This window comes from Equus quagga, chromosome 1, assembly GCF_021613505.1.
Source record: "Equus quagga isolate Etosha38 chromosome 1, UCLA_HA_Equagga_1.0, whole genome shotgun sequence".
In the NCBI taxonomy this organism is placed as follows: domain Eukaryota; kingdom Metazoa; phylum Chordata; class Mammalia; order Perissodactyla; family Equidae; genus Equus; species Equus quagga.
The window spans coordinates 15,399,835-15,425,899 of record NC_060267.1 but is presented as its reverse complement, the minus strand read 5'-3'; the positions used below and the strand labels follow the sequence as shown (position 1 = coordinate 15,425,899).

At 44.3% G+C, this 26,065-nt stretch overlaps 2 protein-coding genes across 26 annotated transcripts in view; one reads left to right on the top strand and one right to left on the bottom strand.

The window, feature by feature from the left end:
• Positions 1-754: 754 nt before the first annotated feature.
• Positions 755-22,867, top strand: PCBP2 (poly(rC) binding protein 2). Of its 24 annotated transcripts, none has more exons than XM_046659222.1 (15): positions 755-910; positions 3,280-3,422; positions 3,990-4,013; positions 4,105-4,137; positions 4,519-4,635; positions 6,710-6,841; positions 7,875-8,003; positions 9,048-9,122; positions 11,002-11,094; positions 12,177-12,218; positions 13,479-13,551; positions 14,058-14,096; positions 15,024-15,079; positions 15,978-16,147; positions 18,836-19,626. In XM_046659222.1, the coding sequence occupies exons 2-15, from the start codon at positions 3,354-3,356 to the stop codon at positions 19,185-19,187; spliced, it is 1,404 nt and encodes a 467-aa protein (XP_046515178.1). In that variant the 5' UTR covers positions 755-910; positions 3,280-3,353; the 3' UTR covers positions 19,188-19,626. The 24 variants fall into 24 exon arrangements, with proteins under 24 accessions (XP_046515178.1, XP_046515168.1, XP_046515159.1 ...); XM_046659212.1 differs by having other exon boundaries at positions 9,036-9,122; positions 15,027-15,079; XM_046659203.1 differs by having other exon boundaries at positions 9,036-9,122.
• The window catches only part of MAP3K12 (mitogen-activated protein kinase kinase kinase 12), a 16,961-nt gene continuing 13,493 nt past the window's right edge, over positions 22,598-26,065 (bottom strand). For both annotated transcript variants that reach the window (XM_046659176.1, XM_046659187.1), the window contains 4 exons: positions 25,394-26,018; positions 25,124-25,194; positions 24,755-25,028; positions 22,598-24,332 (listed from right to left, as the gene is read on the bottom strand). In XM_046659176.1, coding sequence (XP_046515132.1) covers positions 24,237-24,332; positions 24,755-25,028; positions 25,124-25,194; positions 25,394-26,018 — 1,066 coding nt within the window. In that variant the 3' untranslated portion in view covers positions 22,598-24,236. The remainder of the gene's footprint in view (positions 24,333-24,754; positions 25,029-25,123; positions 25,195-25,393; positions 26,019-26,065) is intronic.

The window sequence follows — 26,065 nt, the reverse complement described above, 5'->3', positions numbered from 1 at the left end:
AATTATTTCATTTTGGGATGCAGAATGAGCGGTGATTTTCTAACTAACTCTTTCATTTCTTCTACATTTATTAGATAGAACTCTTTTAAAAAAAGAGTTTTCCCTTATCGACTATGAATGGACTACAGTTCTTCCTAAAAAGATAGGGTAAATACTTAATTCTTTCCTTTTAATTACCAATTTTCAGAGTAAGGAGTTGGTGTAAAAGTTACCTCCAATGTGGCAAGTTAGTTTTTTCTTTTTTTGATTATCACTACAGACTACTGGTTTTTCCCATCTCTTCTCATTTTCTCCTCATCCATCCCTTTTTCCTCTTGTCTCCTTTATCCGTGGCGACTGCCAACTCTCTCCGCACTTACACCTGGGCTTTCCAACCAGTCCGCTAGGGGCCACTAGTTTCCTCCCTGCCCCCCCATACTGCCGCTCTATCATCGACGTCGCCCTCCGCTACCAGCTGTTGTCTCGCTGGTGCCGACGATGTCCGTGGAGCCGCTCTAGGCTGTTGGGAGGCCGTCCGCATTGCGTGGGGATAGTTCGGAGGACGCGTTCGCCTCGCAGGCCCCCGGGGCGGTTAGCGCTTCCGGGGTCGGAGGGTGCGCGGGGTTGAAAGCGGGCCGCTCCGCCCCGTCCCCCTCCCAGACCAGCAGAGGCAGCAGCCGGAGCAGCCGCAGCCTGCGCCCTCTCCCGCCCGCCCGCCCTCCGCCCGCCCGCCCGCCCTCCGCCGCCCTCCACCCGCCCCGGGGTCTCTTTCCCCCTTCCTCCTCCTCCTCCTCCACCCCCCCCTTCCTCCTCCGCCCGCCCGCGGGGCCCCCCTCGCCTTCCCGCCCGCCCCTATTGTTCCGCCCCCGGCCTCCCGCCCTTCCCCTTCCCGCCCGCTCCCCTTTTCCCCTCAGTCGCCTCGCGCCTGCAGGTAAGCTTCAAAATTCTTCCTTCGCCCCCGACTGTAGCTGTTTTTCCACTCTTGCCATCTTTCGTAGCGGGCTCCGGTCCCCGTCACGAGCCCCGGCCTCGCGTAGTCCCGCGTGAGCGCCTACCCCCTCACTCCGCCTGGCCGGCCATTCACGCGAGGCCGTGGCTCCGGCGCGGCCTAGTAGGCCTCGCGCAAGGCCTCCCCCCTCCCCCCCGCCTTTTCCCGGTGGCGGCTGCGCAGGAGTCAAGGAGGGCGCGCGCGCGGAAGGGGGGGCGGCGGTGGATTTGTTGGTTGAGGGGGGTGGGGGGAGGCGATGGCCGGCTTGCTGGCCGGGCGGGTGAGCGCGGCTCCCCGCGGGGGTCAGGCGCTGGCGCAGCCACACGAGGAGGCGCTACTAGTCCGGCCCCTCCCCCTGGATCGCAGCGCCCCCCCCCCACCGAACCCTTTTTTTTTTTTCCCCCCTTTTCTGGGGGGGGGGGGGGGGGGGGGGGCATTTTCTAAGTGGAAAATGCTTGGATGACCGAAGGGAGGGGGGCTGCGGAGTTAAAGAAAGGGTAGACGGGCTCCTAGTTACCGAGTTATTCAGGACGTTCTCTCGGGGTAAGGAATTTCGAAATTACAAAATGCCTGCCGATATAGACCCAGACTGAGCTATTTATAGGAGAGGGGGTAATGGACTGCAGGATTAACAGCTGGATTCCTGGGGTTGGGTACACTTACGTTGACCTAGTCAGGAGAGGAATATGACAGATTTCTTGTATGATTTGGAGTTAGAGATGCACCTTTGTGCCTTACCTCGAGAAATGGGTTCAAGTAGATTTTCAGTTTTCCTGCCCTTTCGATCTTGCATTATTGTGGTATTTGTAAGGTGCTTCCTATTACGTTTGAGTGGGGATAAGGAATTAAACTGACAAATTTTAACCATATCTTATTAAAAATCATTCTTAAGACTTTACTCCCCCCCTCACCCCAAGCACTATTGTTTTTCCGTGAGTGGAAAGTGTTGCATTCTGGGATTTTGCCAGCAATTAATTATATTGTGAAAATGGGGGAATGGGGTGCTTTGGGGATGCAAAGCCCATCTTTTAAATAATCACACTCTAGAGGTAGCCATGGGGCAACTTGCCATATACAGAAAGGTCTGGCAGCCACTTACACTTTAAACATTTAGGATATTGGCTTTATGTTAGAGCAAAGTTAAAACGGTGGCTTTTTTTTGTGAAGTGGGAAAACTATCTGTAGGAGAGACATCTTGGCTGTTGAGTTTTGAAGGGATGGATGCTAAAATTGTCTCTGGAGAAATTTAGCAACTTTGGAGAGATCTTTTTTAAAGCTAACTCTTTTAGATCCTTAAGGAGATATTGTAGGCAAAGGTAAATCCAAAAGCAAATTCTATTTTTGCACATGATCAATTATTCTAAAGCAAAAATGTTGAAACGTTGAAACGTTGTTTCGGAGGATAAGTTGGGGAAAGGGTCTCCTTGGTAGAAAAGGCTCATTACTGTTCTTGCTTAAAACAACTACACAATAAGTTTTTAGCATTACATTTTATTTTGGTTGTTTTCTTGGGAGGAAAATTGAAGACTTAATAGACTTGAATAAAGACTGAGAGGTAACAAAGCTTAAGACCCAGAAGCAAGGAAAATTTTCAAATCTGAGGAACTATCAAATTGGGTTGGGAGAAGGGATGGGAGAAAATTCAGGGTGTACTTAACTGTATTGAGTCATTTCTGAAAGGGGACTATGGAACCCCAGCCTGCATGGAAAGCCTTTTGGATGATGCCGTTTTCAGTGAGGTTGTTGATTTAATCTTTTAAAAATTATTTGGTGTCGCCTGTCAACATTTGAAATTGTAACGGGAGGTACATCTCAATTTCTTTACCTAGCAATTGCTACCAGTGAGAAAATTCACGTGTCCTCTCTAGCTTTCATCCTGAGCTGCTACCTAACAGAAGCAAAAGGTCTTTGCCTTCATTGTTGTTGGTTTGAGGTTTGCCCTCATGATTTCCAGGTGTTTCTGTACCCTGTTGAAGCTTATTTTGCTGAAGGACAACTGGTGCATGTTCATCACTTCCCCTAAAACCACTGCCAATTGAAGGAATCTTCCTCATCCTGAGAGTCAGCGGAAACCCTACCATTAATGAGAGCAGCCTGGAAAGGCGCCTTTCATACTGTGTAACAGAACCTGAGCTGTTAATGGTTGCCATTAATGCAATGGTTGTCGTTAATGCTGTTGTGCTGCATGTATACAAGCCTGCCAGCGTCAAGGAAAAGAGTCAGTCAGAAAACCTTGAAATGGTGAAGATAACTTTGGGAAATATTTCTCTTACTAATTTCCTCCTCTTATTTTGGTCTTGTTTGCATTTCAGTTTTTGGCTTTCACCCCCACCAGTGACCAAAGACTTGACCACTCAAAGTCCAGCTCCCCAGAACACTGCTCGACATGGACACCGGTGTGATTGAAGGTGGATTAAATGTCACTCTCACCATCCGGCTACTTATGCATGGAAAGGTATGCACCAGCTTGGGAAATTGGGTCATAGTAACTGCTAGGGGAGGGACCAGGAAGAGAGGGCATGCATCCTGGCGCTCATCAGATTAACACTGTGGGGTGTCTGGCTTTAGCACTGTTCTCTTGTGGTGTAGATGAGAGTAGTGGGAAAATGGACAGACTTTACTAGGAAGCTCCACTGAGCAGGAAAGGTTAACTAGAGGCTAGAGCCAAAGACTATATCTTACCTGGTTGGTAAGATTTTTCTCAGGGAGATTGCTTAGCTCATGATAAGTAGAGTTCCCTTGCCCACACAGATTTGGGAAAATTTAAGGGTGTTGATATGTTTGATATTGAAAAAAAATTATATTAAACACAAAGATAGTGTTTAATGACTCCTTATCGGTATTCCTTCAAAATTCTCTGATAGCTTCGCTTACATTATGAGCAAAGAGAAGAATAAACTTGCCCACTCCCCTTCCCAATAAATCTTAGTTTTTCCATGGCTTTGGACAATTAAAAATTCTTTCTTATAATAACGAACACTTGGAGTTTCCTCTTATTTGATGCTAGTTTTCTCCATTGCAGGAAGTTGGCAGTATCATCGGAAAGGTAAGACAGTTTCACTTCAACTTTAATTACTGTTTAGTCAGTGTGAGTTGAAATAGCAATTGGAGCTCACTCTCGACTTTTCCTCTTACAGAAAGGAGAATCGGTTAAGAAGATGCGCGAGGAGGTGAGTTATATGGTGAGGGTTAGGGGCCATACCTTGTAAAGTTAAAAACCTTGAAAACAAAAGCAAAATTTCTGTCAAATTTAGAGACATTTGAAGGGAGTAGGTCTAAACAGAAGCTGGTATTTTTCTGGCTTGGTTATTTGTAGTGGCAAATAGTATACTGGGACATACGGTTTTAGCAAGTCTCAATTCGTTGAAAACTTAAGGCGGCTTCTCTAATCTCTGTTTGAGGACAAATGAGCAGTGTTTGAAATGATGACATTCTCTTGTGTCACGATTGTATGTTTAGGCAGCTCCCTGCCCTTATTTAGGAGAGGCTATATATTATATATGTGCTTAGATCTTTTTGTCTAATTTCTTTTGGCTCTGTTTCTTATCCAGAGTGGTGCACGTATCAACATCTCAGAAGGGAATTGTCCTGAGAGAATTATTACTTTGGCTGGACCCACTAATGCCATCTTCAAAGCCTTTGCTATGATCATTGACAAACTGGAAGAGGTTTGTTGCTCCCCCTCCCTCATTCTTCTCTTTTAAGTGCTTCTGGATAGCTTAGTGATTTTCTAAGGGTTTTTCTTTGCTCTTTTGGGATGGGGGGGCAGCGTTGAGGAAGGTTGGCTCTGGGAATACATCTGTTGCCAATTTTCCTCTTTCTGCTTCAGGGAGATTGGCCCTGAGCTAATGTCTGTGCCAGTCTTTCCTCTATTTTGTATGTGGGATGCCTCCACAGCATTGCTTGATGAGTGGTGTAGGTCTGCATCTGGGATCCAAACCCACGAACCCTGGCCGCTCAAGTGGAGCATGTGAACTTAACCACTATGCCACTGGGCCAGCCCCTCTAAGGACTTTTTAAATTCAAGGACAGACTGGATCGTAAAAGCTATAAATAGGTGTTTTGCTCTCCTTCAGCATCCCTAAAATTTAACAATTTGTAGTTAAAAAGTAAATCACTTGAATCATTGAAACATAATTTGACTACTACTAGGGATTCAGTGCAAAAAGCTTGTGTTAAAAACCAGCATCTTTTTTTTATGTTTTGACCAACAGCTTTGAAGGTATTCCACCACTGTGTCGGTAAACTTTAAGTCCCACAATTCATAATTGAGTGAACTAAATTAAAATGCTTTTTGTTAGGGGCTCTGCAGAACAGTAATATACTCCATAAATACAGGTATCTTCCAACCCTGGATGCAGTTAGATTTTTTTAAAAAATCAGTCTGATAACTTTGTGTCAGAGCTCTAATTGGAGGGAGGGAATGTGTTTTATAGGTTATCAGAAGCAAAATATCAGTAACAGGGTTTTTGGCAGAAGAAAGTTTTTTTTTATTTAATTAACCATGCTACCTCAGCCTTCAGGCGCTGAACATCCATCACTCTAGGTCTTCAGCCTCCTCCCTGTCCTGCGGTAATGCTGCTAATCAGTGCAATTGACACTGCAGGCAGAGCAGGGCTTCTGGCTGCTGCTTGGTTGGTGGTTGGGTACTTAATGGTGCCTGAGATCTTATCCTTGCCAAGATCAGAAATGTTAACTTTGACCTGCAAGACCCTGCTAATCCAGAGTTTGTGGCTTAAAAAACATTCAGAAAATCTACTATTCATACTTTGTCATTTGGATAAACATGTCCTTGACTTTAGGGGCTTGTGTTTAAGCACTTCCTAGGTCTAGCTACTACACAGAGATTAGGCTGACAAGTGATGTTTAAACCACTTAATCTTCAGAAGGCTAAATTTAACTAGGTGAAAACCAGGAATTTTTAGATGCAGCATATCATGGGAAAGAGTATGGGCTTTGGAGCCATAGTCTTTTAATTTCAAATCTACAGCTTTTTAGATGTGATTGGGGCAAGTGCTTGGCCCCACTTTCTTTGTCTATACAATGGTGATATTACCAAGAAGTGAAAACAGTGATATATAGAAGTACACTACTTAGTCTTTTTAGCTTTCTAAAAGGACAGAATTCGTTATTTGTTTTTTGGGGGGGGGGGGGGGGCGTTTATCTTTTCTTTCTTTTTTTTTTGGTGAGGAGATTGGTCCTGATTTAACATCCGTGCCAGTCTTCCTCTATTTTTTATGTGGGATGCTGCCTCAGCATGGCTTGATGAGTGGTATATAGGTCCGCGCCTGGGATCTGAACCTGCGAACCATGGGCTACTAAAGCAGAGTGCATGAATTTAACCACTACACCACAGGGCCGGCCCCCAGGATTGGTTACTTGAATTTCTGGTTGCATTGTTTCATCTTTCTCTTAATATTTGATTTAATTTTGATGTCAATATTGTTTTTCTTTGCTCAGTCCTCTCTAATTTCCATAACAAATAATTGCTTTTCTCCATACCAGTAACACTCTCCCCAGGATAAAGGAAAATATATTTAGAGCTAATTCTGAGAAAGTTTGTAGGTGATTTTATGTTTTTAGAAATAGTTGTTGGGGAGGTGAGCAATATTTGAACCTTTACTGATGGTGGATGATGTGTGTCCCTTATGAGGGTAAATGGTTCTTTGAAGGCGGTTATGGCTTTCCAGGGATCTGCTTAAACTTGTATATTCTGGTGTTCTGACTGATTTCATTTTGTAGGACATCAGCAGCTCTATGACCAATAGCACAGCTGCCAGTAGACCCCCAGTCACCCTGAGGCTGGTGGTCCCTGCTAGTCAGTGTGGCTCTCTCATTGGGAAAGGTGGTTGCAAGATCAAGGAAATACGAGAGGTTGGTAACTTTTGTGTTCTCTTTTGGAATGTTAATTATTCTAAATGTGACTTCCTCTGTTAGCTCTTAGTGTGGCTAGGAAAAGTTAGCATTTGTTGAGATGAAGATTTTTAATAAATAAACAGTCCTGGAAGATAACAATTTGATTGTATTAGGAAGGAAAAGTATTGTAGAGTTGAGACATAGAGATACACACACACACACACACACACACATTTATATAACAATTCATGTATTTTAACAGCAGTAAGTCAGACCTTGAAAAAGTTAACCAGAATTTCTAAACATTGCGTATGACTTGTTTCCATTTTTTAAATTAATTTGGCTACTTTTCCGTGAGGGTACATAATTATTTTTCATGTCTAAAGAGATTACAGTTTGATATAACAGTAGAAAATACCTAGTGGGATATGCTTATAATCCTGCTCCTTTTTAAATTGTGCAAGTTACATTGAATTACGGAAGCTTTTAATTGTTTCTAGGAGTTACTGAGTTGGTTGTTAGAATGAAATTTGTATGGCACCTAAAGAAAAGCTAGTTGGACTTTTTGGGATCCTATTGTATGTGCCTTGAGAGCAGGGAATTTGATTTTGTTCATTGATGTATTCCATTTGAACCATCCCAAGTGATGTATTCCTGGAATGATACCTAGCACACAGAATGGGCTTGATATAAATATTTATTCAATAAGAGAATGAAAGGTGGGTGATATTTGTGGGGATTTTGTTTGATGGCCCACAAAGGTATCATTAGCTGAGAGGAAACTGTCTAGAAGGACCTTTTTTCTTGAGAGCAAGTTAAATTTAGGCTGTTATTCAGGCTTATTTTTGGCTTTCAGAGGCTAATTTATTTATAACTGTGATTAAACAGTCCTATCTGGAATAGAGGAAGAGTGGGAAGGGAGGATAAAAAGGGTGAGAAAGAAGATGGGATAAGTGTCTGCTGAGCTTTAGACTCTAAAATTGCTATTGGGAGGAATTGGAAGAGTATGAACTGTTTTTCTCTGATTTTTAAATTTCTTTTCACCCCAAAGAGTACAGGGGCTCAGGTCCAGGTGGCAGGGGATATGCTCCCCAACTCAACTGAGCGGGCCATCACTATTGCTGGCATTCCGCAATCCATCATTGAGTGTGTGAAACAGATCTGCGTGGTCATGTTGGAGGTAAGCCCTCAGGCTCATGCTGAGAATGGGGGGAGGGTGATTCTAGGGAGACAGACTGATCTATATTTAGTAAGACTAGAATTAGGTGAAGCTGTTAGAAGCCTCCAGTGGGGGTGGGGAAGAGGTTCCCTGAGTTCATATTTCCTTCCCCCAGCTTTGACTTTTCTTAAGTCTGAACAAAAATAGAAACTGCTAAGTAGCAGTGCTCTTTTGGTTTCTAGCAATTCTAGCAGGGTCGTTAGGGGAAGATTCACTACTTGGGCTGAGTGGACAAAAGATGTATCTGGCTTCCTGAGAAGCTAAGTTAAATTGCCTTTAGGATTACAGCGTTTTGGCTACATGCAACTTTGACACATTCTTTAATTTCTGTGTTTTGAGGCAGGATTGTATTCGAAATGATAGTTACATAGAAAAAAATGTGTTCATAATGCTCTTTCTGAAAATGACTTATTAGGTCCTGGTATATGCTATTCAATTAAAACAAGAATAGCAAAATCAAGGGAAGTTAACCTTTTTAGAATTGTCGTATGGAGTTGGTTCCATATTGATGTGAAAGGAAAGTAGAATTTTCGAGTAGAGTTCTGAAAAAGATTGAGCCTTTGAGCTATTTATGGACAGTGTCTCTACCATCCTAGATATACCATTTGGGTACTTTAGTCCCTATTTTGGCTTTATTTCCTATTCAGGCCAAAATGTTAAGATCCTAAAAAATTACCAGCTAAAATGTACGTTTGTACACACAGGTTTTCATGTTCGTTAGATTTATTTAAAAACATGGAAATAATGCCTAAATTATTACAGGGGTATCTGCCTTGATGAGAATTAGTGTGAGTTGGGTAATCCACGGACCGTCTTACTGCTTTAAAGGCAAATAACTGCAGATGATTTGAGGTTAGATCTAGCCAGAGACAACGTTGGTAGGTGAGGGGGTGCAAATAATAACAGTTTTTAATTTAACTGACCTGTGTGAGCTTAAGCCACACAGCTGAAGCAGCTTTGAAACCTTATCTCTTTTTGTTTTTTTCCCCTCTGACTCTCTCCCAGTCCCCCCCGAAGGGCGTGACCATCCCGTACCGGCCCAAGCCGTCCAGTTCTCCAGTCATCTTTGCAGGTGGTCAGGTAAGAAAATTCTTCTTGATGGGCTAGAATGAACAAGGATTATATTTGAAATGTCAAGTTTGCCAGCAGCACACCAGGCCACTCTGCATGCTTGCTGAAACCTGTACTCTGGCCATAGTTTGACCTGCTTTTAGTTTTATTTATTTTTTGTACTGGAGAAAGCTATGAATGCGAAGCCCTCATTTAATTTTTAGCAGACAATGGGAGTTTTGTAGGCACTCGGAAGAGGTAATTTACTTGGTAATTTAAGGTGGGTTGGGTTAGAAGAAAGGGTTAAATTTCCTTGGTGTCACTACTCTGCCTACCCCCACACCATCCACACTTTTTTTGTGTGGGTTGTTCTTTAGAGGTCTGAGTAAAGGTTGCAAACAGTTGGACCTCTCAACGAGATTCTGGATGGTGGTCTCAAAATTGGGGGGAGGGTCCTGAACTTGAGTGTCCTACAAACTTCCCCTTCCCCCCACCTCACCTCCCCTATTCCTACCCCTTCACTCCCAAACTCCAGTGTGTTGTCCCCTAGGCTCTTAACCTCATAAACACTGGTTTGAACACACATGGCATAACTGAAATCAGCTGGGGTAAGGGTTCAGTGTGTAAGAATAGAAGGGGGGAGAGCATGTTGGGCTGTGGTGCTGACCTTTGGTGTGAGAATAAGAACACCAAAGCACTCCCTTGGCCTCTACTCCTTCACCCACGTAAACTCTTGGTCCTTGGCATGTGGTTTGTTCTGAAGTTAGATTTTTATGACAAGAGCACTGTTCAGCACCATGGTAGTTTTATGCTTTGTTGATTACTATTTGAGGAGTAGGTAGGTCAGTTTTTAAAATATTGGGGTTTAGGTTGAAATAGTGATTTTCATTTTGGTAGCTGCCTAAGTAAGTTCATTGCTCAAAATGCCTTTTCCCACGTGGGGCTGGCCTGTTAGAAGCACAATTATCCAACTAATTACATCTTGTATTGAACTGGGGAAGCAGAAACTTGTAGTCCACCTCATTCACATTCTGTTGAGTTGGCAGAAAACTGAACAAGTATTTGGGTACTTAGTTTGTCATGTAGTTCTGGGAGCTTTCAGAAGAAGTTAATCACATCATGATGTTACCTTGAGACAGTTAGTTGGTACCTTCTTTTAGTACTAGCCTTGTACAAACTGGTTTGGTAAAAGGGCTCTCAGTCTGGATAGGTAGTATAAGCAAAGGCCGAGTCAGTGTAGGAAGGAGGTTTAGCTTGAGCAGTTTTCCCTTCTCCCCAGGAACTCCATGTTCCTGCTCTTCTGGATTCTTCCACTCCCATTTGGGATTTTAAAGAGTCCCATGCTGTGGGCTCTCTAATAGAGAGCAGCAATCCTCTCTATTTACAATTCTTCCTTCATTTCCCTTTCCTTCCCTCTCCTCCCCACCTCCCCCTTCTTACCTCTTTGCTTTCCTTCCCTCCCTCCCTCCCCCCCCTTTATTCAGTTGACCACCCTCTAAAAGCTTGCAGCTTCTTCCATGAGTGGCCCTGTCATGGATTATTCTCATGGGCCTTTTTAAATGGACCTGTTTATGCAGTGTCCACAGATGGACCTGTGTCTTTTGTTCCTTTATGACAAAGTGGGCCCTATAGGGGTTCAATTTAATCCCACACTGACTTGGAGCTGGCATCGGCTCTGTTGCCCCTCCCCTTCATTCTTAATGAAAATAGCCCAATTGTGCAGTGTGAAATCTGCCACTAGGTAACTTTTTTTTTTAATTCACTGATTGCAGCTCGTTTCAAATTGTGTTGTGAGCTCCTTTTTAAAGGAAAAGAAAAAATTAAACAACTTTTTTGGTGTGAATTTCATGCTGGTGACAAGGTGCCGGATTGACAGCCCTGGAGACTGAAATCCTCTATTTATCCACAGGACAGGTACAGCACAGGCAGCGACAGTGCGAGCTTTCCCCACACCACCCCGTCCATGTGCCTCAACCCTGACCTGGAGGGACCACCTCTAGAGGTGAGAGGGGATGTTCAGTCTCCAAGGCTCACTCAATCCTTCCGCCTCAGCCGAGACTGCCAACACGCGGGGGGCCAGTGGCGCTGGTGATTTTTGTGCTGTGGACACCACCTGTCCACGGGGACCTGGACTGACCCCCCCCACCTCATTTCACACAGGCCGCGTAGCCCACCAGATGGTAACAGCAACTTTTTTTTTTTTTTTTTTTTTTGGTTCAACCCCTCTTCCCTGTCTCCCATTCCTCCTACCCCATTTTCACCTTCCCTCCCCAACCTGGGAGCACATTTGGGGTACTGGCCACTGTGATGTGAGAAGCTTCACATCCTGTTAACCAGCCACTCCTTCCTTCCCTCTCTTCCTGTTCCTCCTTGTCCCCCACCCCATTGCCCTGAAGACCCAGCTCCCTTTTTGGGAGGTTATGGTGTGGGGGGAGGAGGGCGTAGTGGGAGCTGCAAGTGCCTTTTATGGAGGGGAGGTGGGAGTAGGCAGGACTTAGAACACAGTGATTTGTTTATATATTTTTTTGCGTTCCTGTGGTCGGCTCCCTAGTGTTAGGGACTCAGCCAGTTTCCAGAGCACTTAAGATCTTTATAGGGAGATGTAGAGAAAAATAAGATAGGGAAAGGGAAGTGTTTCAAAAACATGCCATGGAGGTTTTTAAAGATAGAAATCATTCACGTCACCGTGACTGGTAGAAGGGTTGGGGTGGTTGAGGGAAGAGACTGTTTTCCTCCTAGACTATTTTGTACATAAGGAGAAAAAAGGGGGCTTAGTCAGTCAAGGCATTGCTTAGTCACACTTCCCACGTTTTCATTAAGAAACAGATGGATATTTTACCTTTGATTACAGGGAACATGGCTCCCTTTATAAGCTTACCGGAATAAGTCATCGTATTTAGGGTTCAAAGAAGGCCAACTCGGGTCTGACTGTATTTGTGAAATACCGTTTACTGCCTCAATCCCTGGCCTCTCCATTCTCTAGTTCAACTCTGGCTTCCTGGCTAGTTGAAATGTCTTTTTCCCCCCCACTGGGTGGCTGTCCGTGATTGGTTTTTAATAGGAACTGTTTTCCTCCTTTTGTAGGCCTATACCATTCAAGGACAGTATGCCATTCCACAGCCAGATGTAAGTTTTGTTTTCACTTCTTGTTTTGAAAAGCTCCCTCTCACATCCAAAATTGTCTCTCTTTTCTTCCACATAGGCAGAAGTGAGTTGGGTCTTAAACATTTACAGTATTAGGTGGTTTTCCTCACAAGGCAAACCCCATGTTTCAGCCCTGAAATAATCTTTGATCAGGGCACAGTAGCACCTTGTTTGCCTTTTGTCATTTAATACCTGGAAATTATAATCTGGTAGATTATTAGATTCTGCTTACCCCTGTGTTCCAGATCACTGTGTGTAAGAGAGAACTCTTCCATGGTATACTGTCATTTGTTATCCCAGGGCACAGTTTAAATTGACGGTGCGCTGTGCATCTCTGCATGAGTAATTTCCATGGGGGGAGTGGGAGGTTGGGTTTGCCCCTGGGTACTCTCTGAGGTGACAATTGGAAAAACATCTGGAGGTGTGGGAAAGGGGCTGATTTACACAGGGAGGGATAGGAACCTCAATATTTGGGGATTCAGCTCATTAAAATCTTCCTTGCCACTAAAAACTCCTATTTAAAAGTGCTGGTATTCAGACTTTGTTAAGGGCATTTCTTTTTGCACTTTTCCTCTATCCTTACTAACCCTTTTCAGGTGCTGAGCATTAGACTTGGGAAGTTGAGTTTGGCTCTTGGTTAGTGGTAGGCCCCGCCCCAGGAGGGGAAGTAGACTTGAAGAGGGATTGTTTTTCAGCAGCCAGGACAGTTTATATAGATGAAGAACAATAACTGGAGAAGTCAGTGGTCGCGGGGAGGGGCTAAACCCAGTTTGGTTTTGTCTTAATTTCTCTCCTCCTTGCAGTCTCCCTGCCCCCTTATCTCCTTCCCTCCTCCCAGTACTGACAGAACCCTGCATGGTGTGTTTTCCCTAGCACCACTGCACAGTTTGTTTACCTAGCCTGTCTGTGCTTGTCCCTGGGGCAACTGTTGCAATGGCTGCAAACACCTTCATTAAATAGCCCACACGGGGATGGTTGTCGGGCAGGTGCTGCTGCTTTTCTGTTCACACACCCAAAATGCATTCATTCTCTTGTACTGATACCCTTTATATTTCTAACCCTTACCATCATATTCTCCCCAACCCCAGGATTGTGGTATAAGCCCTATCCTTACCCTCTGTTGTAGTTTGAGTAGTCGAGTCAACTTTGGGGATCAGGAGCTCTGCATTTTCACATTTGAGTGTACTGAGCCCTGGCTCTCTTACTCTTCTAATGCCAGTCTCTCCTGTTTCCTCCCTGTAGTTGACCAAGCTCCACCAGTTGGCAATGCAACAGTCTCATTTTCCCATGACGCATGGCAACACCGGATTCAGTGGTATGGATACCTCAGTGTTTATTTCTGTAAGGTGTAGTGCAAGACAGAGGCCAGCCCCAAGGTCTCAGTTTGACATCTGTTTAAAACAAACTTCGTTACCCAGCAGCCTGCTGGTTTAAACTTGCCTGTCTTCTATGGCTAAAGCGAAGGAGGTAATGTGTTTATTAACTTGGTTTTCATTTGGGGTGAGTTATTCTAAAAGAAAAAAAGGCCCTGGAAGGTTGTGGGGTGAGGTCTGGGGATGCTTATCAGGCAAAGGGTAGACTGATATTTTTTCTAACCCATCCTCACTGCTGCCTCTTTGATCTGATTGGCACCCCCTTTCTCTCCACCAGCTAATTCACAGACCTGGGTAGAGACAATCCATTTGTGCCAAATTGTGTAGTGTTTTTTGTTTTGTTTTTATTTTGTTTTGTTTTTTGGGCTTTTTTTTCTATATAAGGAATAACTTGTCCGATAGGGTTAGGATGAGACCACCAAACTCATTTTCACTTGTATCTTAACAGGCATTGAATCCAGCTCTCCAGAGGTGAAAGGCTATTGGGGTAATGATTAAAAAAAAAAATCTGTAGTATTCTACTGTTATATTAATAAACTGGTGGGAGTCTTGTTTCCCTGCCCATGACATACCAGCAACATGCACATGGCAGAAGGGAGCTGAGAGAGCAAAGGGGTGGGCCTGGTGCCCCTGAGGGTCCCTTGATGGATCTGGCCAACCCCCTTCTAAAAATGTTGAGGTTTAGCAGCCACAGCTGAGAGCAGGACTAGCTTTGAGAGTTAGCCAGCTGGCCTTGTCCAGTCCAAGTGCATTATAGAAGGTTATGGGTGTTTGTTGATTGGGTTTTTTTTTCTTTTTCTTTGGAAAACAAAAATCAGAACAAATTGTTGAGCAATTGAGCAAAAGACAGGGAGTAAATGTGGAGAAATGAACTTCCTCACCTGACTACCATTTCAGTTTCTCTGACCTTCATGTGTAGGTTAGGGTGGGGGGGGGTGTTAATCTGATACAGGTATATTTAAAGCAACTGCATGTGTGCCAAAAATCCTTGCTACCCAATAACAGGCATGATATTGGCACTGGTGCTAGTGAGCATCACGTGAGATAAAATTGGAATACAACGGCAGGAAATCCTAAGCAGAAAAGAGAAGTGCAGAAGGACTTGGTTAGATTTTGGTCCTGTTTGAGGATACCACACTGCCTTGCCCCTTGCTTCCATCCCCTTACACCTTAATAGACTGGGCTTTGCAGGAAATGGCATGAAATCAGCTCTTCTGAGTGTACAGAGGAACCTTTCCAGCATTATTTCTACACCCCTCTTCCCCTCTTTCCGCCTTGGAGGCTTCTAAGTTAGTGATGAATCCCAACAGCCAATGCTGGGTTTCCAGTTTGTTTCCTTCTGTTAGGTTAATGTGCGAATCAGTGGGGTTTGTATGCTGTGCATTGAACTTTCTTGCTCTCTTCTGTCTTTTAGCAGGTTTGGATGCATCTGCTCAGACTACTTCTCATGAACTCACCATTCCAAATGATGTAAGTATAGTTATAGTTGGAGTGCATGGGGTGAAAAATGAGAGAATTGGTTTAAAGAATAGAAGTCTTTTCGGCATGCCATGCCACCCTAAGGCCTAGGGAAAGGAAATGGGGGTTTTAGATACCAAAGTTTTAAAAGTATGTAGAATCTTGAATAAAAACTGATGGAGAAAATTGATAAAACTATTGTGTTGTGATATCATAAGGCAGAAAGAACCTTTTTGTCTCATAGAAATTCCCATTTGCCTTTGCTTGTAGCATCTGAAGACTTATCCTTAAAACAGTGGTCCTTGGATGTTTTATCTATGCTGTCCAATATAGTAGTCACTAATCACATGTGGCTGTTTAAATTGAAAATAGTAAAATAAATTCAGTTTCTCATTCTTACTAGTCACACTTTGTGTTCAGTAATCACACATTATCTACAATATTGGACAGTGCAAATGTAGACCAATTTTTTTTTACTTTTTTCCAAAGGAAAAACATTAGGAATTTAACCAGAGTTCTTGTCATCATGGTAATGTGGTAACCTTGGCAGGATGAGTTTTAACATCTTTGTTGCCCCAAACTGAGGATACTTTTACCACTAGTTGTGATAAACTGTTGATCATCATCTTTGTTCTGCTTTATTTTGTCTTTGGAATAAGTCCTTTGAGGAAGTGAGTTAATGCTTCTAGGAGTTGGCTCGGACCTTTAGTGGTCAGGCAGAATAGGGTCCGAGTTGAGAAGTCCAGTTTTTTGATCAGGAGTGTATGAGTAGAGTGCAGGATGCAGATGTTAATTGTTTCCATTGCCATGTTTGTGGACCCAGGCTATAGAAGGCTGGAGGGTTGGGGTGGAATTCTCGGACCTAGCCATGCAACTCTTAATTTGGTATGCCTTGTTTTTCTCCCTTAAGTTGATTGGCTGCATAATCGGGCGTCAGGGCGCCAAAATCAATGAGATCCGTCAGATGTCTGGGGCGCAGATCAAAATTGCGAACCCAGTGGAAGGATCTACTGATAGGCAGGTTACCATCACTGGATCTGCTGCCAGCATTAGCCTGGCTCAATATCTAATCAATGTCAGGTAAGGGTTCCCTACCTTTTGTCTTATTGATGCCAACACAAGTAATGTGTGTGTTGGGGAAAAGCTATGCTGTGTTATTAAATGTGGGTGATTGGGGTGGGAGTGGGGATGGGTGGAGACGGCAAAAGAGTTTTAAGTCTAGCCCTGCTTCCATCCTTAGTGTAGCAGAAAAAGTAACCAGATTGGAACGTTGTGCATGGGGGAGGGAGTGGGGGAAGAGAATGCTTGTATTTGACTTTTGATGGTTTGGGGAGTGGAAAGGATAGAGCCTGTCTTTACTAGTAGGAAAGTGCTGTGGCTAGAGGGCCCGTACTGACTTAGAACCAAATGTGGGTCTCTTGCTGTACATGTCATATAGGCCAATATTCTTTCACTGATTGGGTTTAGGCTCCAAAGCATCCTTAATTTAAATAAGGATAATGAAGTAATGTGACAGGACGGTTTCTTGGAGGCATTCATTACTATTTATTCTGGGAACATCCATTTTTCTCAAATCGCAAACATATTGCATTGTTAGAGCTTGCGGGGAAAGGGGAGGCACAGGTATTGGACTGTTTCAGAAATGCCTAGTGTTTTCTTTCTTTTCCCCCCACCATCTCATCCCTTAATGACTTTCTGAGGTTTTGTTTTCCTTATCCAAACCTAGCTAACGTTATACATACATGATTGTAGTAGACTATTCACAGTCCACTGGGCATCCTGCAAGGCATTTGTATTTCTTGCTTTCTCAGCGTATGTGCTTAAGTCACATTCTTAATTGCTTACTAACATTGTAATCCAGTGTTAGCGGCTCATTTCCCCAAGGGGATCAGTTATCCTTTTTATGTAGACATTTTTCTAGTTGTCATTTACCTCTATCATGACTATTTGGTCTCTGTTGTGCATAAAAGTTGTATGACTTCCTGAATCTTGTGCAAGAGAAAGGAACTCATAAGTTTGAAGTCTGTGTTGATGTCATGCTTATACTGGCTGTATTTATTCCATGGTCTTTTATCCCCTGGTTAAGAATTTATCAATTCCCCAGTAGTGGTTCTGACTTTTGCCTTAAGTCTTTTCATGCCTTGAGGTATTTACTAGGTTTTATATAGAAAAGATTTTCCTGTGTCCAGATCTGCTTTCTTCAGCTGCCAAACACATCAGATTCTTAATGTTCAGAGTGAAATGGTAGTAAGCTTTGCACAGAGGCTATTTGCCAGAGATTTGTCTTCTTGATTCTGATTGGGGTGTGGGGACGAGGGGTGTTAAAAGTGGTGAGAATCAGGTTCTTGGAATCTGGAAACTTTTCTGCTTGGGTAGGCTTTCCTGAATATTGTTAGCGTTTAAATATAATCTGGTTCCCTGATCCCTGTATTAGGTAGATGGCTACACAGTAAGAAAGCAGAACTTCTCCACCTTAGTTTTCTGATTTAATTTAATCACTCTTTAGGGGGATCATCTTTATTGAACAGCCAGCTATTCAGGATCATGCTATTTAATGAAACTGTCCAAGCTATGGATTTGGGTCAAAACTTTTTAAAGCTTCATTTAACACCAAAGCAAGGGCTGTGCATGCACAGAGCTTACTCTTCACTTTCTCATCTTGGCCCAGTTTGAATGCAAAAAGCAAACTGGTTTTTTTATTAATACTAGACAAGAAAGCTTTCTCTGCTTCAGTAACGAATTTCAGAGCATTTCTGCTCTATCTGTTCTGGCAATCTGAGTCCTTTTTTTTTTTATCCTCTCTTTGTGATTTGCAGCCGTCCCTGGACTTAGGTAAATAAAGTGGAGTCTTAAGAGGAGCCTTCCTGCCCTTGAAGAGTTAAGCTTGTGGAGTAGGTTGTCCAGACAGACTTGAGCAAATACCTGCAGTTCCGGATTGGACGCTTGCAAGCATTTGGGAGCTGTGGGTCATTACTGTTACTGGGAGCTTATTTTAGGAGTGGAAGTGGTATTTTTACTATTTAAACACGAATTTTTTGGCAGTGCTTGAGTTGTTCTCTTCCAGTTCTGTAAGATCTATGTTAGAAGTATGGTCCGTCAAAAACAAAGAGCTTTTTCCAACCCTACCACCATCCCTCACCAGAAATCCAGCTTCCCTGGTTCTTATCTATACTTCTGTTCTCAGCATTTTTCTTTGAAAATGTTACATTCTGTGCACTTTGAAATTAGTCAGTGACCTACTTTGGTCTCTTGCCTTTTCATCCTGGCGTATAGGTTAGTTTGCTGTGGATGGAAGCAAACTTTAATATTAATTACAGGAAAAACACAATTTAAAAAATTCTGTGGATTAGCTTTCCGAAGCTTCTGAAGTGATTGGTGGGTGAAACATTTGTTTCTTGTTTGCAAATTGATGAGTACTCACGTTTTCTACTTGAAATCATTCCTTTCTGACTTCTGGGTTGGAGCAGTGTGTCAAATACTGGGAAGTGTGTGCTCTGTGTGATTTCTTTTCTCAGTCTGTCAGTTTTTTCTTCATGGTAGCAGTTTTAAATAGCATTGTGGAATGGAATTTGGCAAAGTATACATTTTTAGAGGGTGGGACACAGACTAAAAGAGAGACAGCTTGTCACAAGTTGGTATTAGATCTTCCTAATTGGCAGCCAGAGGCAGTTACTGATAACTGAAGCGGTTTTTGTCCTGTACTTTTTCCCTTTTGTGGTCTTCCCTTCCACCCACCCTTTTTTTTGTTCCTTTTTTCCTCTGTTACAGTTTAGAAAACGCTAAACCCTCCTCCCAGGCAGCCTCCGTCACGATCCCTGATCACCTCAGCATCAACCTCTCTCAACCCTCCACCCCTTCTTCTTCTTCTTCCTCCTCCACCACCACCCCCTCGCTCGCCACAGCGGGGACCTCCGACGCACCCTCCAGCCTCCCCAACCCTCTTCCGACCGCCCCTTGTGTCTCCAGTCTGCTTGGCATGAAACCCATCCCTCTCCTGGCTCTAAATGTTGTGTCTGCTGCTAAGGGTACCGGGGCTTCAGCTGCCACCACCACCACCTCTGCTGTGCCATGTGTAACTAACAAACTGAAAACCGAGAAACAGAGATTCTCCCCCTACTGATTGGGTATCTTGAGGCACCCCCTCAAGTATTTCTTGGTTCGTTTTGTTTTCCTTTGTTAACATTGATGAGAACCCAACAATTGTGAGCTTTGTGACCGTTTCGTTTTTACTATTTTGGGGGATGACAGGGTGGGGGTGGGGACAATGGTAACGATGTTTAGGTTTAGGCCATTTCAGCTGAGTGCCTGCTGTTTCAGAGTCTGACTTGTTGAATTCTTTATCTAGAGCTGCAGTTCTTGCTCTTCTTTCTCATTCTGTTACTTTTTTGTAGCTTTATTCTGCCTTGCAATATAACAATGTGTTAGGCTCTGTGTTAATGAATAAAAAGCTTCTCCGTTAACCCTTTTTTTTAAAATTATTTAATGGTTAAGTTATCAGCAGGCCTTATTGGCCAGATTTGTGTTTCTAGCTGTAATAAAGTTGCCACAGTAAGAACCTTAGTTGACCGTGTGCTGTGAAGGGTGAAGGGATGGGGGAGTGTGTGACCTGTGGCTATTCAACTAGGGAGTCCATCAAACTGACATGGGCCATTTCGTATCCCTGGTTAATTTTGTGGTCCTCCTCTGCCATAATTCCCCACAAAGGGAGATGGGCCTGTGACAGATAAATCCTGAAGTTCTTCCAAAATTGGCAAGAAGCTTCTTTAGGGAAGAACAGTTTGTCTGACTTCTCAGATCCCATACCTTGCCAACAGTAGCAGGTAACAAGGGTGTCTGTCCCAGGCTTGTTTCCTCTGGTGAGGGGATCTTTCACAGATCATACATACGAAGAAGTTATTTCTTTACCCAGAATGGGGAGACAAGTTGGGAAAAGTCTAATAAAGTTCGCCAGCTTCTATCTGCATTCCTCTGAACTAGCGTTACACTTCTTCCTGTGACATTGGGTATAGATCTTGAATAACCAACCTGTGACATGGCCCAAAGTTTGACAGGATTCTGTGCGGTCATCCTAAACCAACCCTGATTACCCAACGAAGTCCCTTTACCCTTCTATTTCCTGCCTACCCGCTGTTTCCCCAGCAACCCTGTCATGAGTAGAGAATTCAAGACGTAGATTTGGAAGGAACTTTTAAGATCAACTGTAACTTATGGATTCACTCATTTATCAAATTGAAAAAGAGACCCTAGGAGAATTTAAGTTAGAATTTCACGTGAGTGACTAGTCAGCACTAACAATTATACTGTACTTTGACTCACGTGTATTTAACCTCCCCAAAGGCTTATTCTTTTTCTTAGCCCAAGACCACAGTTCTCTCTCCATGAAAGAGTAGAAATGCTCTGAGTGTAATGGCAGGAGGCCTCGAGAGTCTTCTGCTCAGTCTGGCTGCATATTGCCAGGGTAATGAAAGTACTGTGCTCTTCCTGGGGCATTAGAGAACCAGTGTAGAGATCTTTTTCCCCAATGACCTTCTCCCACATCCCTTTTGGTTTACAGTGTTGAGAAACACTAGTTGTTGATGAATATTGCAGTATACCTCATTGTGTTGTGGGCCCTCAAACCCAGATTGGGCCTGTGAATTAGTGTTCTATGTCCCAAGTCTGCATGAAGAGCTAGGGGAGCAGACTTGATCTCATTGTCCACATAGGGTGTTCTCATTAGTTGTTCCTTTATCATGTGGTCCAGCTTCCCCTTAGGACTTAATCTTGCTGGTACCATCCCCCCAGAGACTTGGTTTTTATTTTATCTAGTTTTTGTTTAGAAGGCCTGTTTTCCTAATGAGTGCTTCCTAAAGAAGGATTGCTAGGAGGAAATCCAGGTCTTTAAGGGGCTGACTACCACCACCGCCTCCGGAAGTACTTGGTGTTAAGTTTTTTTTAAAAGCTTACAGTTCCCCCGTGTGGTCCTTCTGTCCTAGAATCCTTAACATCATGTTTCTGGTTGGGTTTTCCCTTCGTGCTTCCTCTATACCCCACGCCCCCTCGGCCCCTGCTCAAGTTGTATGTAAATTCTGAACAGTTGCTTTTGGTGCTAGTGTGTCACCACCTTCTTGCATGAACTTAATTTTTTAAAAAAGATGCTGTATCTAAGCTTTCCAGCAGCTCTTTTCTTGAACTATCAGATCCCACTGGCTCCTTGATTCAGGGCCTGTTGCTTACGTGGCACTTGATCACCCCATTTTGAGATTGGCAAGATTCTAAGCCCTTTAAGAACTAACTTCCCTATGCCGAGGTGGGAATACCATTTATGTCTTAAAATTGAATATAGTCAACTGTTGAAGGACCTATTTCCTGACCTTTGGGGGTATTTCCCCCTTCTGGCCAGCTTTTTTGGCTTTGTATTGTTGTGGAAGAGGTACAGATGGGGAAGTATCATTTATGCTGTCTTGACTAGATAACCACAAATAGGTTATGCTAGTCAATTTAAAATCTTTATGAAATAAATTTATGCACTGAAACTGAGTCTTACACATTTAGTTTATTCAAAACAGAAGTTAAGTCTTGCTACCTAATGCCAGTGAAGCAGACTGAGTGCCTAAATACCTTTCCTTCTGAGCCCAAAGTTGGATTCCATGACCTCAGGTGATCTATTTGAAACAGAAAGGGGAGGGTAGCCAGGTATGTTTGGATGGAGAGTTTGCCTTAATAGGAGACCACAGATTGAAGAGCTGCTCAAGTGAGCTAGGGAGTTGTTGAAACAAATTATTTTGGATTCCACTTTTTTAAGTCCTGAAAACTAGGCCTAAAAACTATAGGTTGAGTATGATTCTTGACCCATATTTATTAATAGCTTCTCCCTTTTTAACATCCCTCAGCATTTAAAACTGTATTCTCTCTTAACATAATAGCCTTCACATTGATAGAGAAACCCAGGACTGTTCTAAGGTTGTGTGTTTTTGGGCTGTCTCAGTATTAGCATCACGAGGCTACTTTCAGATAAATGTTTCCTTAACTCCTGTTCTATCAGTAGCTTGGGAGGAGTTAAAATAACCTTGGCAGTAAAGAAACATTGCTTCTGGGTATTGTGACCCTCAAAGAGGAGGCTTTAGTGTGTGGCATATTTTCAGAAAGTTTTTAACGTCTCCCACAAAGATTCCTAAGAGTACAGTTTGAAGGACACCCACAGTTGGTAGCATGCTCTTCAGTTTACCTTGGTGATGTGTCTCAGGAAGCTTGGGTTGCAGGATCTGGGTACTGCTTAACCCAGAAATCTTCATGTATCTCCCTGGATACTGCAACACATTTACATTTACCTTTCCCCAACCAGGCTGAAAGGTTTGGAGGTGAGGTGCAGCGGGCCGCTCAGAAAACTAACTTGGAGTTCTTGTTTATTTTTGTGTTACAGGCTTTCCTCGGAGACGGGTGGCATGGGGAGCAGCTAGAACAATGCAGATTCATCCATTATCCCTTTCTGCTGTTCACCACCACCCATGATCCATCTGTGTAGTTTCTGAACAGTCAGCGATTCCAGGTTTTAAATAGTTTGTAAATTTTCAGTTTCTACACACTTTATCATCCACTCGTGATTTTTTAATTAAAGCGTTTTAATTCCTTTCTCTGTTCAGCTGTTAATGCTGAGATCCATATTTAGTTTTATAAGCTTCTCCCTGTTTTTTTTTTTTTTTTGGCTCATGAAATTTTTTTTTCTGTTTGTCATGGAAATGTAAGAGTGGAATATTAATACATTTCAGTTTAGTTCTGTAATGTCAGGAATTTTTCAAAAAAATTAAAAGATGGACTGGAGCTTTTTCTTTGTGAATAGAAACTGGATGCCACAGTGATTCATGTGGGTTTTATTCCTGTTGTCTTGCTGTTATTTTTGCACCTTTTATCCCTCAAAGGACAAGGACCCTGCTTGGGTTTTGAATATAAGCCTTTATTCCAGTAAGATATTTTCTTCTGTTTTACCACTCCATCTTTTTTAGCCCTTGATCAGATTTTCCCTTGAACCTGCATTGCAAAGTGACCTAATAGCTATAGCAAGCTGACTGTGCCCGTGGTCCTAAAGATAGGGGGTTACATTTTCTTAGGGCTCGTTTGCAAAGAGTGGGCAGGTACTTGATTGAGGGGAGGCGGGGGAAGGACACACGTGCATACACATGGAAGCAGTTGGATGTGTGTGACTGCAGATCAGGTTCCTGGGAATGTCTGTCCCCTCGTTCAAGCTAAAAACTTCAGTGTCTTAAATAACTTTTTGTTCACAGGCATCTTTTAATATTACAAGTGGGTGTGTTAAGATCTGTCCTTCTACTAAAATCCTTTAGAAAGATGTACCCGCTCCCATTTATGCGTATAGTTTTAGAATGTTGGAGCTTTAAGTGATGTTCATTTAGTTAGTGAGAATAGCATAAACGGACGAAATAACTGGTCCAGAGTCCTCAGATAATGTCTGGAGCCCAAGGCTCGCTCTTAACGGTGATTGCTACCCCTTCATTGACCAAGAAAACCCTCAACAGCTGGGCCTGCATGGAGTGGTTATATTTCAAGGTTTTTCACAGGGGTTACAATATGACAGTCCCCACCCCAATCAGGCACCAGGATAAAAGCAGGGACTTACACAACACCCCAGTCCTTCAGCCTGAGCCATCACATGCTTTCACAATCTCCTAACCTCCCCCTAGGCCCTAAGCCAGAGCTTGGGCAAAGAAATGGAGGGACAAAGAAATTAGTTACATTGCCACCTGAGAAACCTCCGAGGGGAGGACCCAGCCTTAGCCTCCCTCCTCCCAAGTGCAAAATGTGTAAACAGTAAATGGAAAACAAAAAAAAGTGCAGTCTAAGTGGCTCCCTTTCCTGCTCCCCTTAATTTGGGGGAAAGAGTCTAGAGAACATAGGAGGCAAGTCTGGCTTTTCTTTTGCCTGACTGCTGGCTGAACATAATGGGTGAAGTCAGAAGGGGCCGGTTTGCCCTTCCCCACAGCTCTAGGGCAGTACTTGTCCTTCGTTTCCACAGCTGCCAGTGTCCCCAGAGTTTATCAGGTGAATTGGTCAGGGGTCAGTCTCCTTGAGCCTGACTTAAGGCTGGGACAGCCCCATCTTTCTCTGTTGATTATGTGGCGCATATATATTATTTATATAAATATTTCTCTATGTACAGGAATGAGAGTGGCTTTCAGGGAGGGAGGGAGGCTGGGGGCTGCACGCCTTCGCCACTGTTGTTGTCCAGTTCAGTGCTATCACAGTCTGAGTCCTCAGAACTGGGAGGGCCCTGTGAAGAAGAGGAGAAGTGCAGTGAGGTGAGGTCAGCATCTCTTGGTATGACAGATAGATTCTTTCAAGATCTTTCACTCAGGTCTTTTTAGTTGCCAGGAGCTTATTGATTTTTCTGCTTCCAGATTTTCAGTTGCTCAGGCCCTTCTCTAAGGCAGCAGACTCCTAGTTTCCTCCCTGGCTGCAATTTAGAGCTCTCGTGCAACCAGCCCTGCTAACCATACAGGGTGCTCTAGACGGTAGGCCTCTCAGATTCCACCATGTGGATAGTTGCCCTTTGGTATGGGAAGAAACAGGCTTAGGTACGGAGTGACTTAGGGCCTAAATACCTATCTTTCTGGCCTCTGCATCTGTCTGCCCAGTAGCTCTCAGATGACTGGGCATCTGCCCCTGTCCAGGACTGTTGCTTCTGTGACTCACCTGCTCTGCTCTGAGTAGGTCCTTGTGTGGGATGGGCAAGGAACTGGGCTCAGGGCCAGGAACTGCCTCTGAAGCAGGTGGGTCTAGTGGGATTTCTGAGCCCTGGGAGCACATGTCATCAGACCGCTCATCTGGCCGCTCGTCCGTGTTGGTACTGCCAACTTCAGGTGTGCCACTGGGGGAAGGTTCGCTAGCTGTGCCTTCCTCGCCATCTGATGGATTCTCTGAGCTGAAGGTAGATAGTGACTGGCGCATATTTAGGCCCTGAGGCCACCTGTATGTTGGAGAGATGGGCTACAGCTGTTGGCTCTGCACCTTGCAGCCCAGAAAGCAAAAGAATGCCATTACCTTCCGTAGTCCATCACTCACCTCTGGCTTGATGTCAGCTCTACTTCACTGTCCACCTCTCCTTCCTCTTCTTCTGATGAGATGCCGCGTTTCTGCAGGAGAGATGAGTGGACTGTGGTCAAAAGTGGGAAGAGGATATCAAGGACCCAGGAGAAGGGAACAGTTATAAAGGGTTAAGTAGGGAATGGCTTAAGATCAAGAGCCTAATATGGGAAGTGATTTATGGACTTGGACCCCAGGGAGAACAAGGAGAGGAGACGGGGAGAGCTCAGGAACTGTCCTATACTGTACCTGACTCCGGGTGACAGCAGCCCTGTACAGCAGTGCAGCTGGAGTCAAGTGCTGGGACCCAGCCCGGCTTCCTCCCCGTCCCGCTGTCCCTTCCCTTCCAGTTCCCAGGAGCCCCACACCGTCACTGGGCCCTACTGGTGGAGGAGGCTCCCCTTTGGCTCCCCCAGGTGAATCTGGGCTGGTGGAGCCAGGCGCTGAGCCTTCACTTGGGGGGGTGTCACCCCGGGCTGGAGGTGGTGAGCCAGGATCCCCAGCTCCTCCTGTGGCCCCCCGGGCCCGGGCTCCCAGTGCTGCTGACAGCAGATCTGGGGATGATGAAGACATCTTTCGTAGTAGAAGGTCATGGTGGAGCCCACGGAGGGCTGGAGGACAGGCTTCCCAGGCTGAGGGTCCCCCTCCTAGTCCCCCTGGGCTTCCTAGTCCCCCAGGTTCATGGGTTGGCACAGCTGCACGAAGGCCAGGCAGGTCCCCACAGCTGCCCTTGGCGCTGGCCTTGCGGTGACGGGTCTTGCCACGGCGACTCCGTCCTGGTGAGGGGGGGCCCTTAGGACACCCAGGAAGCCCCACCCCAATCAGGGCTGCATCTAGTTTAGGTAGCAAAGACTCAGTCTTGAGGATATCTGGCCTGGTGGAAGAGGGCAAATACAAGTTTAAGATGAACAGGTTAACCTT